Source organism: Ovis aries, chromosome 16 (genome assembly GCF_016772045.2).
Source record: "Ovis aries strain OAR_USU_Benz2616 breed Rambouillet chromosome 16, ARS-UI_Ramb_v3.0, whole genome shotgun sequence".
Lineage (NCBI taxonomy): Eukaryota > Metazoa > Chordata > Mammalia > Artiodactyla > Bovidae > Ovis > Ovis aries.
Genome location: NC_056069.1, coordinates 18022855 through 18039593, shown reverse-complemented (window position 1 = coordinate 18039593; position 16739 = coordinate 18022855). Strand labels below are relative to the sequence as shown.

The window sequence follows — 16739 nt, the reverse complement described above, 5'->3', positions numbered from 1 at the left end:
TGAACCCCCCTCCCACCTCCCTCCCCATAACATTAGAAAGAACTTTAAAAACAAGTTTTGTCTGTGGGAAATAGCAGGAGATAGAGAATGGCCAGCTGATTTATTCAGTCACATATCATAGTGCTCCACCCAGCAATACACCAGCAGGCAAAGAGCTCGCTCAAGTCACAAGTGCATTCTCCCAGAAATGCTGATGTGAGTCCACTCTCTAAGAGGCCTTGTAATAGTACATCATCATATTTTCAGAGATATGACTTGAATAATCAATCTTGAATTACAAGTTGAACTCTTGATTGTTTATCTGCTATTTTAATCTGCAGTGAAATTACTTATTTGCTATGCCTGTCAGTCCTGAAAAATGCGGAGTTTTCATTTGTTTAATTAGATCCTTTTAGACGGACCTGTGTAGGTTTTCATTGGGTATGATTGTGTATATGCAACATGTTGTAAGTTTGTAAGAATATAGTTAAATAAAGTACAGGGTTTATTGTATGTTTAAGACTACCTCATAACTTTCAACAGTAGTATACCATTTGTACTATACTGCTAAAATATGAGGAGTGGATCAATGATTCTGTCAAAAGACTAAAGTCATTAATCTTAGAATTCATATATGCTAACTGCACATAGCAAGCCTCACTTGCAGAAGTGCTTTTTGACCATGTGTCTGGGCAGAGGGCTAAACACCATAGTGTTTAAGAATGTTAGTTTTAGGGGAATGTGGGCCCTGGTAATAAACCCTGCTTCCTGTCTTTAATAGTAGCACTCCATTTCCACTTGTCTCTGAACCTCCAGTTAGTTATTTGCAAAGTGAGTCTGTGAGGGTGAAATGTGATAATGTATGTAAAATAGTTCTCACAGGGTTAGTGTGAAGTGTATTCAATACATGGCAGCAGCAAGTGGTAAGTAAAGGTGCCATTCACTTTTAGAAATATGTTAGCTGAACTAGACGAAGTGATCTTTGTACCCTAAAGACAGACATTGTAAAACTAAATGTAGTTTTACATTAATAAGTACATTTACATTAATAAATGTAGACTCTATTTAGAAACTTAACACGTGTAACATGATATTGTTAGGATTTTTCTTGAAGGGATAGAAATTAACATACAAATCAGCACTTAATATTATGTGTTGGGATACCTTTTATGCATAGTGCCTTTTTTGTTTTTTGCTTGATTTCCAGCTCTTTTCTTATGTTGAGTGGTTTGTTTGGATTTGATAATTGTAACTAACAACATTCTCATACCCACTGGTAAATACTTTTCCATTTTGTAATCTAGCAGAGTTATTTCCTGGTAATTGTGATAGATTACAGTGGCCACAGATGCTTTGCTACTCTCTCATTGAGATGTAGGGTCTGTGTTTTCTCATTTTTGTAGATATTTGATCAACAAATTATGACAGATGTTTGGGCAGTTTCTGGGCCCAGTCCTTAAGTGTCTGGCAGTATCTACTTACTGTTTCTTAAAAGGTTCTATTCTAAAGCCCCGAGTTTTCATGTAAAAAATCTGGCTATCATGAGGCTGCCATGCTATGAGAAATCCCACACTGTCCACATAGAGAGGCAGTGTTGGGACACAGGAAAAGTAAGGAGAGAATTTAATGATACATTGTTATATTAAGCCATTAAGTTTAGGGTAGTTGTTTACATAGTAATAGAAAACCAGAACAGTGATTCTGTGTCTTACAATACTTCACACTGCTTCTTTTGATTATCCTCCAAATACCAAATATCTCTAGCAGTGTAGAATAAAATAATGTGTAAAAACAAAGTTCTGTTATTTCAGTTAACTTTATCCCTTGTGTTGGAGTAAGTCGGATGTTTGTCAAAATTGAATCTGTATTACTAGTAAATAGTGTAAAACAATCCTAGAGTATTGTAGATCTCCATTTTTAATACTTTTAAGGTATTTTTCCCTCACCTTCATGTTCTTCTTACACCAAATTTCACTTGGTTTGGCATCCAGGTTTTTCCTCTCCAAAAATAAGAATTTGGGTTCTGAAAACGTTTGAGTTCCAGTAAAAGACTGGAGCCCTAGGCACTGACTATAAGAGGCAGGGTGAGCTGCGAGTTTGGGCCAAGATGCTAAGGAAAGAGGGGGAGGGGAAGGGCGGCTGAGGGAAGAATGCTCAGACCTCAGCACTGCACTCCATGCCCATCCTTCAGCATGGAGTTGCCGCAGGCAGAGAAAATGTTATAGAACCCTGGAGCGTTGGGAATCAGTTTTAAAAAGGCCTCCTCTGTTCATGTAGTCAAGGATAAAATTACCGAAGCATCTCAGATCTCTAAGTGACTAGGCACAATAACCTGTTATGATTAGCCTAAATGTTTAATGTCACTGGTACCTTGTTTGTTTAATATGCTCTTAATTGTTTCATTTTACTAAATGTAGAAATATTTAAGGGTGTTCAGAGAATCACAAGTGGAGTCCTTCAATCCTGTTTTCATCTTTTGAGTCTCACACATCAGAGTCGTCTACACTGAGGTGTGCTGGAGTGCACCTTCTGGTGCTGGGTAGAGGTCTGCATTTCCAGAACATTTCTGCGCATATTAGTGTAAATAGCTCTACAGAGTAGGTAGAAATTACTACCCTGTTGTTTAATCAGGGACTGCCACCACAGAGAGACAGAGTGGCCTTGCCCAAGGTCTTGTGGCTGGTAATCCATATCTTGTCCTTTCCAGATCAAAGTTTGTTGATCAAACATTTCTTCTGGTTGGAAATGTAAAACACTGGGTATGTGGGACAAAATGATGGTTGTACATCGAAAATTTGATGGACAAAACTGGCCTTCAGGTCATTTAGAATTCATTAATTCTTGTTACCCTCTTTTGCTGGGAGCATGTGTGCTTGTCCATTGACAGTGTGACTGATGAAATACAAAACTGACTAAAAAGGCCTTTGTGAGGATTTGTCGTCTGCCTCTGTGATTTCTGTCCTTGTTATTTGCCTGTTTGGGTCAGTATAGGATGTAAACAGATTTAAGACCACCGAATGGTTTGGAACCATTCACCTTGTGCAGGAAAAAAAAAAAGGTTTTGTTTTCCGTCATCTCAAGGGCTCTGCCTTCCTCATTTGGCTTTCCTTTGGCTTGTAGATTACAGTGCCTCTTTTTGCTGAGATCACCGAGTGCAGATTAGGTGGAATAGTGGAAAGGAGAGCAAAAGCATGCTGGGTGGTGGAGAAGAAACTGAACTGGAGCTGAAATGTGCCATGGATAATTCAGAAACTGAAAGATGCACACACCAGCGATTTGATAATTGCTTTTATATACTTTGAGGCATTGAAGCTAGGAAAGCAATTTAAAAGTATTGAATTTGTTTTCATTGTAATTCATAGCAAATAATTAAGTGTCCTTTTTGAAAGAACCAGCAATACTTTCTAGATGCTGGGTTGTCTGCTAGGTGCTGGAAATGCTAAGTTTTGCTGAGTACTCTGTCCTGTTTTTGGTTGAGTCCTTTAAAAAGGCTTTATATTTCTGAGGGACAGCAGAATGAAGTGTTTAATCATCAAAGAGCTTTATTTTTAAAGCTACAAATGTTTCAGGAGTGTGTTGGAAGGGAAGGAGATAAATGCTCAAAGTGGGACTCTAAATTAATAAAATTTGGCGGATGACTTACTCAATTTGGTTAACTTGGTTATTAAGGCTAATTACAGCTTTTGTAGTGGTGACTGTTCAGATAAAAGACCATATCTATTATAGCTCTGAACCTGAATCTAACATTAAGAACATCCTTTCAAGATGAAACCTCTCTTTAGGGAGGTGAGCAATAAAGGAATGTAAGTGGCAATTTAATAAAGGCTTGGCTTTAAATTTTTTTTTTTTCTCATTCTGCAACAGAAATTTTCTTATTAGAGAAATGTAAGCATGAAAATCCAGTTTTATAGCTATAAGTTTTCCTCAAATCATAGAAATCATTGTTGAAAGTTTTCAAGAGTATTTAACATTTTGTTTTTAAGATCTTGTAATCCGTTTGCATTTTAGTTTTCTCATCTTTAATGTAGGTATATTATTTCTGATCATAAAGGATTATTGTAGTAAGTTAATGAAAAACATTTGTAAAGCCCTTAATATAGGGCCTATAGCACATGATAGGCACCCAAGAAATGGTGACTATTAGTGATAATAATGATTATTTAATTAAAGTTGTAATTGGTATTCCTACATTTATTTCCTCAAAGGAACTTTTTTCAAAAGTGTAACTATATGCTTTGTCAGTATTGTGCTAGCTTCTATAAATTCTGAGTTTTCACCAAGTGAAAGTGAAGCTCATTGGATCCTTATCACCTTGTCACATCCTTCATAGGCAAGTCAATCAGTCCTTCAGCATTGTATACATCGATTAGTATTTCCCTAATTTTATCTTTGAGTTACTTCAGAAAAACCACACAGTGCTTAGGATAAATTTGGTTTTTGATTCTATTTTAAAAACTTTGTATTGCACTTATATCTTTAAAAAGAAAAAGAAATTGAATGTGAAAAACAGTAGATTTGAGATACATATATATGTTAAGATATATGGTTTTTGGATTTAATTCAGAATTAACTCTTCTACTTTTATTTGGCGTGTGGGTGCTTTTAGGCTGATTTCCAAAATAAATTACAGTTCACACAGAAGGAAAGAAATACAGAATTCTAAAATTACAAAATAGGCCCATTAAAAGTAAACTTACTTTGGATAGACATTTATATCATATTATTTGTCAGTATTAATTTACTTGGTTGCCCTTTTACACGTGACCTTGATTCTTTACTAACAACCTGATAATGAAATTTCTAGTCTCACAACACATCTTTCAGAGCAGGTTTTTTTTTTTTTTTTTTGCTTTAACTCCTTCTTTTTTTGATTGGAGGATAATTGCTTTACAGTGTTGCGTTGGTTTCGCTATACAGCAGTGTGAATCGGCCATAAGGATACCTGTGTCCCCACCCATTCGGACTCCCTCCCACCCTCCCCATCCTACTCCTCAAGGTTGTCCTGGAGCACCGGGTTGAGCTTCCATTGTTAAACAGCAACTTCCCACTGCTCTCTATTTTAGAGAAACTTTTTTTATTTTAGTTTTATTTGATGTTCATTTAAGAGTAGTAGATTTATAATATTAAAACACATCTTTGCAGAAAAATATGAAAAGTTCTTAATTCTGAAACATCTGTTGAATACTATAATTTCATTTTTAAAAGATAATTTTATGATTTAGAAAATGAATTCAGTATAGCTTTATAAGTAGAAATGCTAATTTTTGATTCAGTATATAGCATTCATTAGATTTAATTATTACCATGTATCTTTTTGTGTTTGTGTTGTTATGTTGTCCATCAGTTCAAAATCTAAAGCCTGGTAAAGTTGTATCTCATTTTCCAGTGGGGTGCCATAGGGAAAGCTGTCACTTACAGGTTCTTTAGATACTACTTTGATTTGTCCCTTGCTTTGTGACAGTGTGTGGTCATGTTTTATGTAGTCATGTTTCATTTGAAGCTGATTTTTCTGGTTCTCGGCACAGGAAATGCATAGTTAATAAGATACTGATGTCCATTGACTTGTAGAGAAATCCTGCAGAGAGGGCTCTCATAACTAGGACTTTGCGTACCAATAGATAAAATTGTTTGATCCATATATTAATTAGCAATTTAAAAATATTTTTGTTACATACAGTAAAATTCTTAACTATACTGTAAAATAGATGCTTTAACTGGAGCATGCATACACCTGAAATTTATACACCTGAAACTTTTAGTGTGCAATTTTGAGTTTAGACAAAAGCATAGAGCCTTGTGATCAGTGAAGATGTGGAATGCTTGTATCGCCTCCCAAAATTGCCTCACACCATTTTTTTTTAATAATCAATTCATCACCTACTCCCTGTCCCTAGCATTGGTAGCCCACTCTGTCCCTTTAGTTTTGCCTTTTCCAAAGCGTCATATAAATGGAATAATAAAGTGTGTGTACTTGTGTGTGCACATATGTACGCTTTTGATTCTGGCTTCCTTCACTTAGTATAGTGCATTTGAGTTGTTACTTGTATTTCAGTGGTCTGTTTCTTGTTGCTAAGTAGTAGCCTGTTATATGAATATACAAAGTTTGTTCTTCCATTCACCAGTTGAAGGATGTTCAGGTTTTTTACAGTCTTTTGCATTTACAAATAGAACTGCTATAGACATTCTTGGGTTTGAGCCCTGGGTCGGGAAGATCCTCTGGAGAAGGAAATGGCTCCCTACTCCAGTACTCTTGCCTGGAAAATCCCATGGACAGAGGAGCCCGGTAGGCTACAGTCCATGGGGTCACAAAGAGTTGGACACGACTGAGAGACTTCACCTTCACTCTCTGCAACCCCACAGACTATAGCCTACCAGGCTCCTCTGTCCATGGGATTTTCCAGGCAATAGTACTGGAGTGGATTGCCATTTCCTTCTCCAAGGGATCTTCCCAACCCAGGGATTGAACCCGGGTCTCCCACATCGTAGACAGATGCTTTACCATCTACAAATGGCAATTGTAGATGCCATTCTTTTTTATGGCTGAGCAGTATTCCATTCTATGTATATATACATCTTTATCCATTCTTTTGTTGATGGACTTATCTTGTTGATGCCATATTTGGCAATTGTAAATAATGCTGCTATGAACGTTAGGGTGCATATAGCTTCTTGAATTAGTGTTTTTGTTTTCTTTCAGATAAATAGCCAAGAGTGGAATTGCTAGATCATATGGTGGTTCTATTTTTGTTTTTTTGAGAAACCTCCATACTATTAATAAACATTTTCCATAGTGTTCCACCAGTCTGTTTTCCCACCAGCAGTATATGCCAGTTCTTTTTTCTCTACATCCTCGACACCATTTGCTACATATTTGTGTTCTTTTTGATGATAGCCACTCTGACAATGCAAGATGGTATCTCATTATAGTTTTGATTTGCCTTTCTCTGATGATTAGTACTACTGAACATCTTTTCATATGTTTGTTGGCCATCTGCATGTCTTCTTTGGAGAAATGCCTAATCAGTTCTTGTAGCCATTTTTTAATCAAGTTGTTTGTTATATTTATGTTGAGCTGTATGAGCTGTTTATATATGCTACCTATTAGCCCCGTATTGATCTCATCATTTGTAAATATTCTGTTGCATTCAGTAGGTTGTCTTCTTGTTTTGTCAATGGTTTCCTTTGCTGTGCAAAAACTTTGAAGTTCAGCTAGGTCCCATTTGTTTATTGTTGCTTTTATATCCTTTGCATTAGGAGAAAGATCCCCCCAAAAATACTGCTATGATTTATGTCAGAGAATGTTCTGCCTGTATTTTCCTCTAGAAGTTTCATGGTTTCCAGTCTTACATTTAGGTCTTTAATCCATTTTGAGTTTATTTTTGTATATAGCGTTAGAGAAGGTTCTGATTTCATTCTTTCACATGTAGCTGTCTAGTTTTCCAAGCACCAGTAACTGAAGAGACTGTCTTCTCTACATTTTATATTCTTGCCTCCTCTGGTGTAGATTAGCCATAAGTGCATAGGTTTTATTTCTGGACTGTCTACTCTGTACCATTGATCTGTGTGTCTGGTTTTTATATCAGTACCATGCTGTTTTGATTACTGTAGCTTCATAGTATAGTCTGAAGTCAGGGATTGTGTTGGCTCTTTGGAGTCTTTTGTGTTTTTATACTAAAGCCATTGGAATTGTGATAGGGATTGCATCGAATCTGTAGATTGCCTTTGGGAGTATAGTCAAAAATGACTATATGACAATATGAATTCTTCCAATCCAAGAACATGTTCTGTCTTTTCATCAGTTTGTATCATCTTCAATTACCTTTATTAGCCTCTAACAGTTTTCCAAGTACAGGTCTTTTACCTTTTTAGTGAAAGTGGTAGTCACTCAAGTCTTGTCCAGCTCTCTGCAACCCCACAGACTATAGCCCGCCAGACTCCTCTGTCCATGGAATTCTCCAAGCAAGAATACTGGAGTGGGTAGCCATTCCCTTCTCCAGGGGAGCTTCCCGACCCAGGGCTGGGGAGACCTCCAGTTTTTTTTTCTTTAAATTGTTTGGTTGTTCTCTATCCGTTTTTGTCAGTATGTACACAGATGCCTGCTGGGGTTTTGGGTGGCTCAGACGATAAAGCATCTGCCTACAATGCGGGAGACCCAGGTTCGATCCCTGAGTCAGGAAGATCCTCTGGAGAAGGAAATGGCAACCCACTCCAGTACTCTTGCCTGGAAAATCCCATGGATAGAGGAGCCCGGTAGGTTATAGTCTGCTGCTGCTGCTGCTGCTGCTAAGGCTCTTCAGTCGTGTCCACCTCTGTGCGACCCCAGAGACGGCAGCCCACCAGGCTCCTCCGTCCCTGGGATTCTCCAGGCAAGAACACTGGAGTGGGTTGCCATTGCCTTTTCCAGGTTATAGTGTATGGGGTTGCAAAGAGTCGGACACGACTGAATGACTTCACTGCACTTCACATGTTGATTCTTTACCATCTGAGCCATGAGGGAAGTCCTTTTTACATCTTTAGGTAGCTTTATTCCTAGATATTTTACTCTTTTTGATGTGACAGCAAATGAGACTGCTTCCTTAATTTCTCTTTCTGATAGTTCATTGCTAGTGTATAGAAAGGTAGCAAGTCTGTATAATAATTTTATACACTGCAGCTTTTCTGAATTCATTGATGAGCTCTAGTAGTTTTCTGGTGGTATCCTTAGGATTTTTTATGTATAGTATCCTATCATCTGCAACAGTTTCCGTTTTCATAATGATTAATGATGTTTAGCATGTTTTCATCAGCGGTTTTCCATCTGTGTATCTTTTTAAAAAATTTACATATTTAGTTTTGCTGGGTCTTCATCGCTGCGTGCAGGCTTTTTCTAGTTGCAGCAAGTAGAAAATACTCTCTAGTTGCAGCGTGCGGGCCCCTCACTGTGGTGACTTCTCCTGTGCTAGAGCGGGGCTCCAGGGCACATGAGCTTTGGTAGATGTGGAATGTGAGCTCCAGAGCAAGCTTAGTAGTTGTGGCACATGGGTGTAGTTGCCCCACAGCACGTGGAATCTTCCTGGATGAGGGATTGAACCCATATCCCTTACATTAGCAGGTGGGTTCCTAACCACTGGACCACCAGGGAAGTTCTCAACCATCTGTGTATCTTCTTTAGTGAAGTGTTTTTTTTCCAATTTTTTTTTTGCCCACTTGTGCTAGAATTACTGATTTTCTTGATGAGTTTTCAGCAGATTTTACATACTCTAGATACAAGTTCTTTGTCAGATACATGATTTGTACATATTTCTCCCCATCTATGGCTTGTCTTTTCATTCTCTTTGTATTGTTTTTTTTTTAATAACACAAAAAGTTTTATTGTTGATGAAATCCACTTGATAAAGCTTATCTTTCATAAGTATGCTTTGATATTTATATAAGATTATCTCTGCCTAGTGTTAAGGTCACAAAAATGTTTTCCAGAAGTTTGATAGTTGGGCTCCCGAGGTGGTGCTAGGGGTAAAGAACCCACCTGCCATGCAGGAGACACAAAAGCTGCAGGTTCAATCCCTGGTCAGGAAGATTCCCCTGGAGTAGGAAATGGCAGCCCACTCGAGTATGCTTGCCTGGGAAATTCCATGGACAGAGGAGCCTGATGGGCTGCAGTCTATGATCCATTTTGAGTTAATTTTTAGTAAGTTAATTGAGTTAATTTTTTAACAAACTGTGTATTATAGATTTATTTTAAAACTGTACATTATAGATATAAGTACATTTTATGTGAATATCCAATTGTTGTAGCACTAGTTATGAAAAGAATTATCTCTTCTTCATTGAATTGACTTTGAACCTTGAATTGATCTTTACAATGATATATGTACTTGTTTCACAGTAGTGTACTCTCTTGATTACTCTTAATCTGTTAGCAGTTCTCAGGTGCTGGGGAGACCTCCAGATTTTTTGTTCTTTAAATTGTTTGGTTATTCTCTATCTGTTTTTATCAGTATGTACACAGATGTCTGCTGGGGTTATGAGTAGGGTTATGTTGAACCTATAGATCAATTTTCTTTTCCATGTATTTCTTAATTAGATTTACTAATATTTTGTTGCAGTGTTTTATTTTATTTATGTAGTAATATTTACTTGGTTTTTTTGGGGGTGTGTGTCCGGTGATATCAGGGCAGTGCTGGCCTCATAATATAAATTGAAAACCATTCCCTTTCTTCTTTTTTCTAGAAGATATTTTATAGAATTGGTGTTCTTTCTTTCTTTACGGTGGTAGAATTTTCCAGGGAAACATCTAGACTTGCATTGTTGGAGTTTTTAATTTAAAGCTATTCTAGTTATTATTTTTCTTGAGAGAACTGTGATAGTTTGTGATTTTTCAAGGAATTTGTCCATTTCATCTAATAGAATTTATGGGCATAAAGTTGTTCATAGTATTCCTCTATGAACCTTTTTAAGGTCTCTAGGATCTTCAGTGATGTACCCTTTTTTAATTCCTGATACTCATAGTTTGTCTTTTCTTTCTTTTAGTCAGACTGATTAATTCATCGTTTTAAAGAACTAGCTTTTGGTTTCATTAAACAAAATTTAGGGGGTGGTTTTCCATTTAATTGATTGCTGATCTGCTGTTTTCTTCCTTCTGCTTGCTTTGGCTTTGATTTCTCATTCTATTTCTAGTTTCTTAAGTTGGATATTTAGATTATTGGTTTGAATCTTCTCTCCTTTTCCAGTATAAGTATTTAATACGGTAATTGTCTTTCTAAACTCTTTATAGCTGTACATCACAAATTTTGAAATATTTTGTTTGCATTTTCATTCAGAACAATGTATTTTCTGTTTTCTTTTGTGATTTCTTTTACTCATTAATTATTTAGAAGTGTGTTAATTCCCAGATATTTTGGGATTTTTCTGAATATCTTCTTGTTACTGGTTTATACTTTGTATAGTTTCATTTCTTTAATATTTGTCAACATTTGTTTTATGGCCCAAAATATGGACTATGAATGTTCTGTGTATAAATGTTGTAAATATTCTCTATGCATTTTAGAAAATATAGGATTTAGTTTTGTTTTTTCTCTACTGATGTTAAGTGGCATGTCTGTAAATGTCAATTAGATTGTTGTTGATAGTGTTATTTTAGGTGTTCTTTACTCTTGCTAATTTTCTATCTACTAGTTCTATTAGTTGGAGAAGGAAATGGCTACCCACTCCAGTATTCTTGCCTGGAGATCCCATGGGTGGAGGAGCCTGGCAGGCTACAGTCCATGGGGTTGCAAAGAGTCGGACATGATTGAGCCACTTCACTTTCTTTCTTTCTTTTCATCTGATGGAGCATAATTATAATGGTTGCATAAAGTTGCTGATAATTCTAACATCTGGTTCATTGTTTTTCCCTTTGGAATTGATCACATTTCCCTTTTTTCTTTGTAAACCAAGTAATTTTAGATCCTGAATATTTTAAATATCATAAGAGTCAAGGTCCTGTTATCATCCTCCAGAGAAATTTCTATTTTTTTTGAAGCGTGCAGCCAGTTGGGTATATCCAGACCGTGAGGCTCCCCTTCTTGGGTGGTGGTCTGCTGTACTGGGTCAGTCTCAGGTACCTGAGGTGTGAGAGCACTTGAGCCTGTTTTCGTACCGGATTTTCAAGGGTCTCCCTGTCTAGTTTCTGAGTGGCAAGGGGTTTCCCTTTTTACAGTCTAGTTTTATTTCCACAAACCACTTGCTGTTGTTTATTTTTCAGCTTTTTATACTTTTTTTATTAGTTTTTTAAACTTCATCCAGTTTTTAGTTGTAATTATGGGAAGAGATAAGCCATAATGGGCTTTACTTCATCTTGATCCTATCACATTTTGTTTCTGATTGGCATTTTAAAATATAGAAATGTAAATTGTAAACACCTGTGGCTTAGGTTGTAGCCATGTTTATTTTCTGATATAAATATCAAACATTTTGATATAAATATCAGACATTATTTGATACTTAAATATCAGATTCTTTAAATGAAGAACTTGCTAATTTTAAGTATGAAAGAATGTAAAGTATCTCTTTTGTACAAGCAAAAAACAGACCATTGTTACCTTTATCATTCACTTGGTTAACACAACTGCTTAACACAGATTCACTTTTTCAAAGAAAAAGTGTTGTGAATGGCATCGAAGTACTGGTATCTGTCTTGTTTTGAAATTAATAAAGTAAAATTTGAATTTTTTTTTTTTTTTTTTTTTGGTGGCTACACAGTGTGGCTTGTAGGATCTTGCCCATTCCCCCTGCACTGGAAGTTTGGGACCACCAGGGAATTCACGAAACTTAAAACTTTTAAAACTGAAATATTTGCTTGAATTAGCTACCTTTTTGAAAATGTAGAAAGCAGTGATAAATTTATCAGTACCTTACTTTTTCAAATTATGAGATATGCCTTCTAAATTCGTTATGGCTTTTCCTTTGAAAAACAAGTGAACATTTTTATTGAAATATAGTTGCTTTAAAATACTGGGTTACTTTCAGGTATATAGTAAAGTGGTTTGGTTTTATATGTATATATATATGTAATCAAAAACATACATACATATTCCATTATTTTGCATTAAGGTATTTATAAGATATTTGACTGCAGTTCCCTGTGCTATACAGTTAGATTCATACTGTTTATCTGTTTTATATATGGTAGTGTATGGAGGAGGCCGTGTGTTGAGGAGGCAGAGGCTGGGGGGATGCAGCCACAAACCCAGGAACACCTGGAGCCCCAGAAACTGGAAGAGCTGGGAGTGACACTCCTCGAGAGCCCGGGTCTGCTGACAACTTGACTTTAGACTTCTGGCCCCCAGAACTGGGAGAGAATCGATTAGTATTATTTTAAGCTTCCTTGCCGCCCCCAGTTTGTGGTCGTCAGTATTAGAAGCCCCACCTGGGACACTCAGTGTTCCGTGTTCCTAGGATCCACCATTAGATTGCGACCTCAGCCAGGCGGTCTTCCGTCGATCATCACGGATGTCTTCTCAACAATAAACCTCCTGACTTGGGAGAAAGGCTCATGCTGTACACAGGGGCCCCATCTGTGTGGGGCTCGAAGCCCATGTTGCCTCGGAGTGGCTCAGCTTCACACACAGTAGCTCTGCTGGCCCTGGGGTCACACACCTCTGCGCCCTGCCTGATCACAGCTGCAGAAAACTGGGCCAGCAGACATCTTCGGAGGGGGACTTGCCCCCATTCCTCTTGCTTCCCTGTCCTTTTGCATCCCCCATCCCTGTTCCTGGGCTGTCTTTGGGCCTCCCTTGTGGCTCAGCTGGTAAAGAATCCGCCTGCAATGCAGGAGACCTGGGTTCAATCCCTGCATTGGGAAGATCCTCTGGAGAAGGGAAAGGCTACCCACTCTAGTATTCTGGCCTGGAGAATTCCATGGACTGTATAGTCCAAGGGGTCGCAAAGAGTTGGACACGACTCAGCAACTTTCATTTCATCTTTCATATGGTAGTGTATAGCTTGTTAGTCCCATACTCCTAATCTATCCCTCCCTCTTTTTCTGTTTGGTAATTAAGTTTTCTATGTCTGTGAATCTGTTTCTATTTTGTAAGTTAAGTTTCTTTATAATACTGTTTAGATACCACATCTAAGTGTTACCATATAACATTTCTTTGACTTACTTCACTTAGTATGATAGACTCTAGATCCATCAATGTTGCTGCAAACAACAATTATTTCATTCTTTTTTTCAATATTCCTTTGTGTGCATGTATGTATGTATTATATAAGTATGTATATATATGTGTATGTGTGTGTGTGTGTGTGTGTGTGTGTGTGTATGTATCACATCCTCTTTATCCACTCATCTGTTGATGGTTACTTAGGTTACTTCCATGTCTTGTCTATTATATATGCCTTTTTCAATTAGGGATTTTGTCTTTTCCACGTATATGCCCAGGAATGGGATTGCAGGATCATATATGTTAACCCTATTTTTAGTTTTTTAGGGAACCTCCATACTGTTCTCCATAGTTAGTCACTCAGTCGTGTCTGACCCTTTGTGACCCCATGGACTGTAGCCCACCAGGCTCCTCTGTCTGGAATTCTCCAGGCAGGGATACTGGAGTGGGTAGCCATTCGGTTCTCCAGGAGATCTTCCCATCCCAGCAATCAAACCCAGATCTCCTCCATTGCAAGCGGATGCTTCACTTGAGCCTCCAGGGAACATTCTCAGCAACAGAGTAGGAGGGCTCCCTTTTCTCCACACCCTCTCTAGCAAGTGTTTTTTGGTAGACTTTTAGATGACAGCCATACTGACCCATGTGAAATGATGCTTCATTATAACTCTGATTTGCGTTTCTCTGAGGATTAGCAATGCTGGAATCTCTTCACTTGCCTGCTGGCCATCTGTATGTTCTCTTTGAGGAAATGTTTATTTAGGTCTTTTGCCCATTTTTTTAATTGAGATTTTTTAAAATATTGAGCTCTATGAGATATTTATGTATTTTAGAAATTAAGCCCTTATTCATCACATTGTTTGCAAATATTTTATCTGAGGCCATAGGTTGTCTTTTCGTTTTAAAGCAAGTGAACTTTTGATAAATGTTGAATGGTTTCATTCACAAAAAGACAAACTTAGTGATTTCATTTATATAAAGATTAGTTACTAGTTAAATCATTTAGGGAAGTATATTTAAGTAAATTTTATTTTTGAAAGGTCTGTTGATACATAGATACATATACTAATGAACAGGCATAACAAAGCTGGAAATGCTTATAAGGAGACTAGGAAATAGTTTATTGGTATCCATTGTTAAACCTTTATGATTTTATTGTAAAAAGGTAATCTTAGGAATAAATTTACTTTTTGTACAGAAGAACCATTTAAAGTAGTTTATTAAAGCACCCATGAATAAACTCTCCTTGTAAATTAAAGTAAGAAATTGGTCCTTAAGTTTGAATTCTGAATTGACTTTCATCTAAAATGTCACACAAGTAGGAAGGTGATTAAAATCACCTTTGAAATATCTCTCATCTTTATGTGTAACAGTAGTCGGCTTCTTTGGTTCAAATTTGGGCTCTGTTGTCCTCTTTACATTGACCTCTCTCTGAGATTTGTTGCTTGGACTAAGGTAAAATTGCATTATAAAAATGCAGACTTGGGTCTATTTTGAAATGACTTAGCATTAACTATTAGGATTGAACATTTGTAAATTTTAAAAAATTTACTTTCCTCTCTCCCGTTAAATTAGGTGCTCTGTGGATGTGTATAGTTTTAAATCCCCACTGCAAGTTGGAGCAGAAGGCCAGTTGGCTAAAACAGCTAAAAAAGTGGAATGGTGTTGATGTCTGTCCATGGGAAGATGGAAATCATGGCAGTGAATTACCCAACTTAACCAATGCTCTGCCTCAGGGTGCAAATGCCAACCAAGGTGAGTCCACAGTGATAATCTGCTCATTTTGTACCTACTTAATTGTGTATCTGTGGTTATAACGGTAACTTACAGTAAATTTGGAAACATTATTTTACTCATTTAAGAACTTACTATAACTCATGGACTTAATGTTTTGATGTGAATGTGTGTGTGTGTGTTTTAATTTTTATGCAAGATCTATGATATTTTTTCATATTCTCAGAATACAGATGGATGTAATACTTAACATTTACTAGTATGTGTTAAAATTGTGTACTAATTATTTAGTTTGAATTTTTAAAAAAAAATGTTATAGGGGGTAGTGAATTACTGTGTACAACAAAATTATTGAGAGACCTGAGGAACTGTTATTCTATGTGTTGGTCAGTTCTTATTTGGGATACTATGCTATGCAATCAGTTAAAAATTCTTAGTTTTAGAATGTAGCAAGTAAACATTTAACTCCTGGGACTACAGGGGAATGGGCTGCTGGCATTCAGACCAGGAAAATTCTTTATTGTGAAAGGACTGTCTAGCATACTTGCTCCCACCTACTGTAGGCTAATAGTACCCTCCAGTCGTTGGCAGCTAACGCTCCCAGGCATTTCCAGATATCCTCTTAAGTACCTCTCTCTCTCATTTCTCTGCTGTTTCTTGTGGTTTTTTTTTTTTAAAGTTTCTCTTTCTCTATTGGACCCACCCATTCAGGTCAAGTCTTTCTCATCTTATAAAAAGTCTTTCTTGCCCTCATTGTCCCTGCTAGCTACTGACAGATTTTCTCCTTTCACATCCAAATATTTAGTTAATTCTTGCAAATAAAACTGTCATTCACTGTCACTGTTCTTGTGGAATTTTGTGCTGCTGCTCCCCCTTTTTTGAGAAAATGTGAAAGACTTTAAATTTATGATATATGCAAGATGGGAGTTAAATGACGTCAGGAGGATTCAGGAAAAGACTGTCTTTCAGTGTGTGCGGGTTCCATCTGTAGTTGGTACTCCTAGAAAGAGCTGGACAGTGCTGAGTATGAAATGTGATGTTAGCACAGTGTTTTCTGTCTCTACAGAGAGAGAAAATAATATGTATTATTCCATAGGGACTTGTCCAATCAAAAAGAGGTTTCAGGCCTTGGGAAGGATGATTGTCTGGCTCTCCTTTGTCTAGAGATATTTGCCTTGGGAATTCAGTATTTGAAATCTGTCACATCTTTATTGCCCATGATGATTTTATTTAATAATTTCAAAGAAAATAAATCTACCTCTTATACCCCAAGTTTTTTTGTAGAGGCTCAGAATTTTCAAATTTAACAATTCAACATTTATTGTCTTCCATTGCTAGGAAAAGGATGCTTACATCTACATAGGCAATATATCTTTGATCTCTTCTTGACTTTATTATATTTAGAGG

The 16739-nt window shown here is 37.0% G+C and overlaps 1 protein-coding gene across 1 annotated transcript in view; it reads left to right on the top strand.

Annotated features, from left to right (window-relative positions):
• The window catches only part of ZSWIM6 (zinc finger SWIM-type containing 6), a 209340-nt gene that overhangs the window by 169660 nt on the left and 22941 nt on the right, over positions 1–16739 (top strand). Inside the window, exon 5 of the mRNA XM_015101288.3 lies at positions 15174–15353. Coding sequence (XP_014956774.3) covers positions 15174–15353 — 180 coding nt within the window. The remainder of the gene's footprint in view (positions 1–15173; positions 15354–16739) is intronic.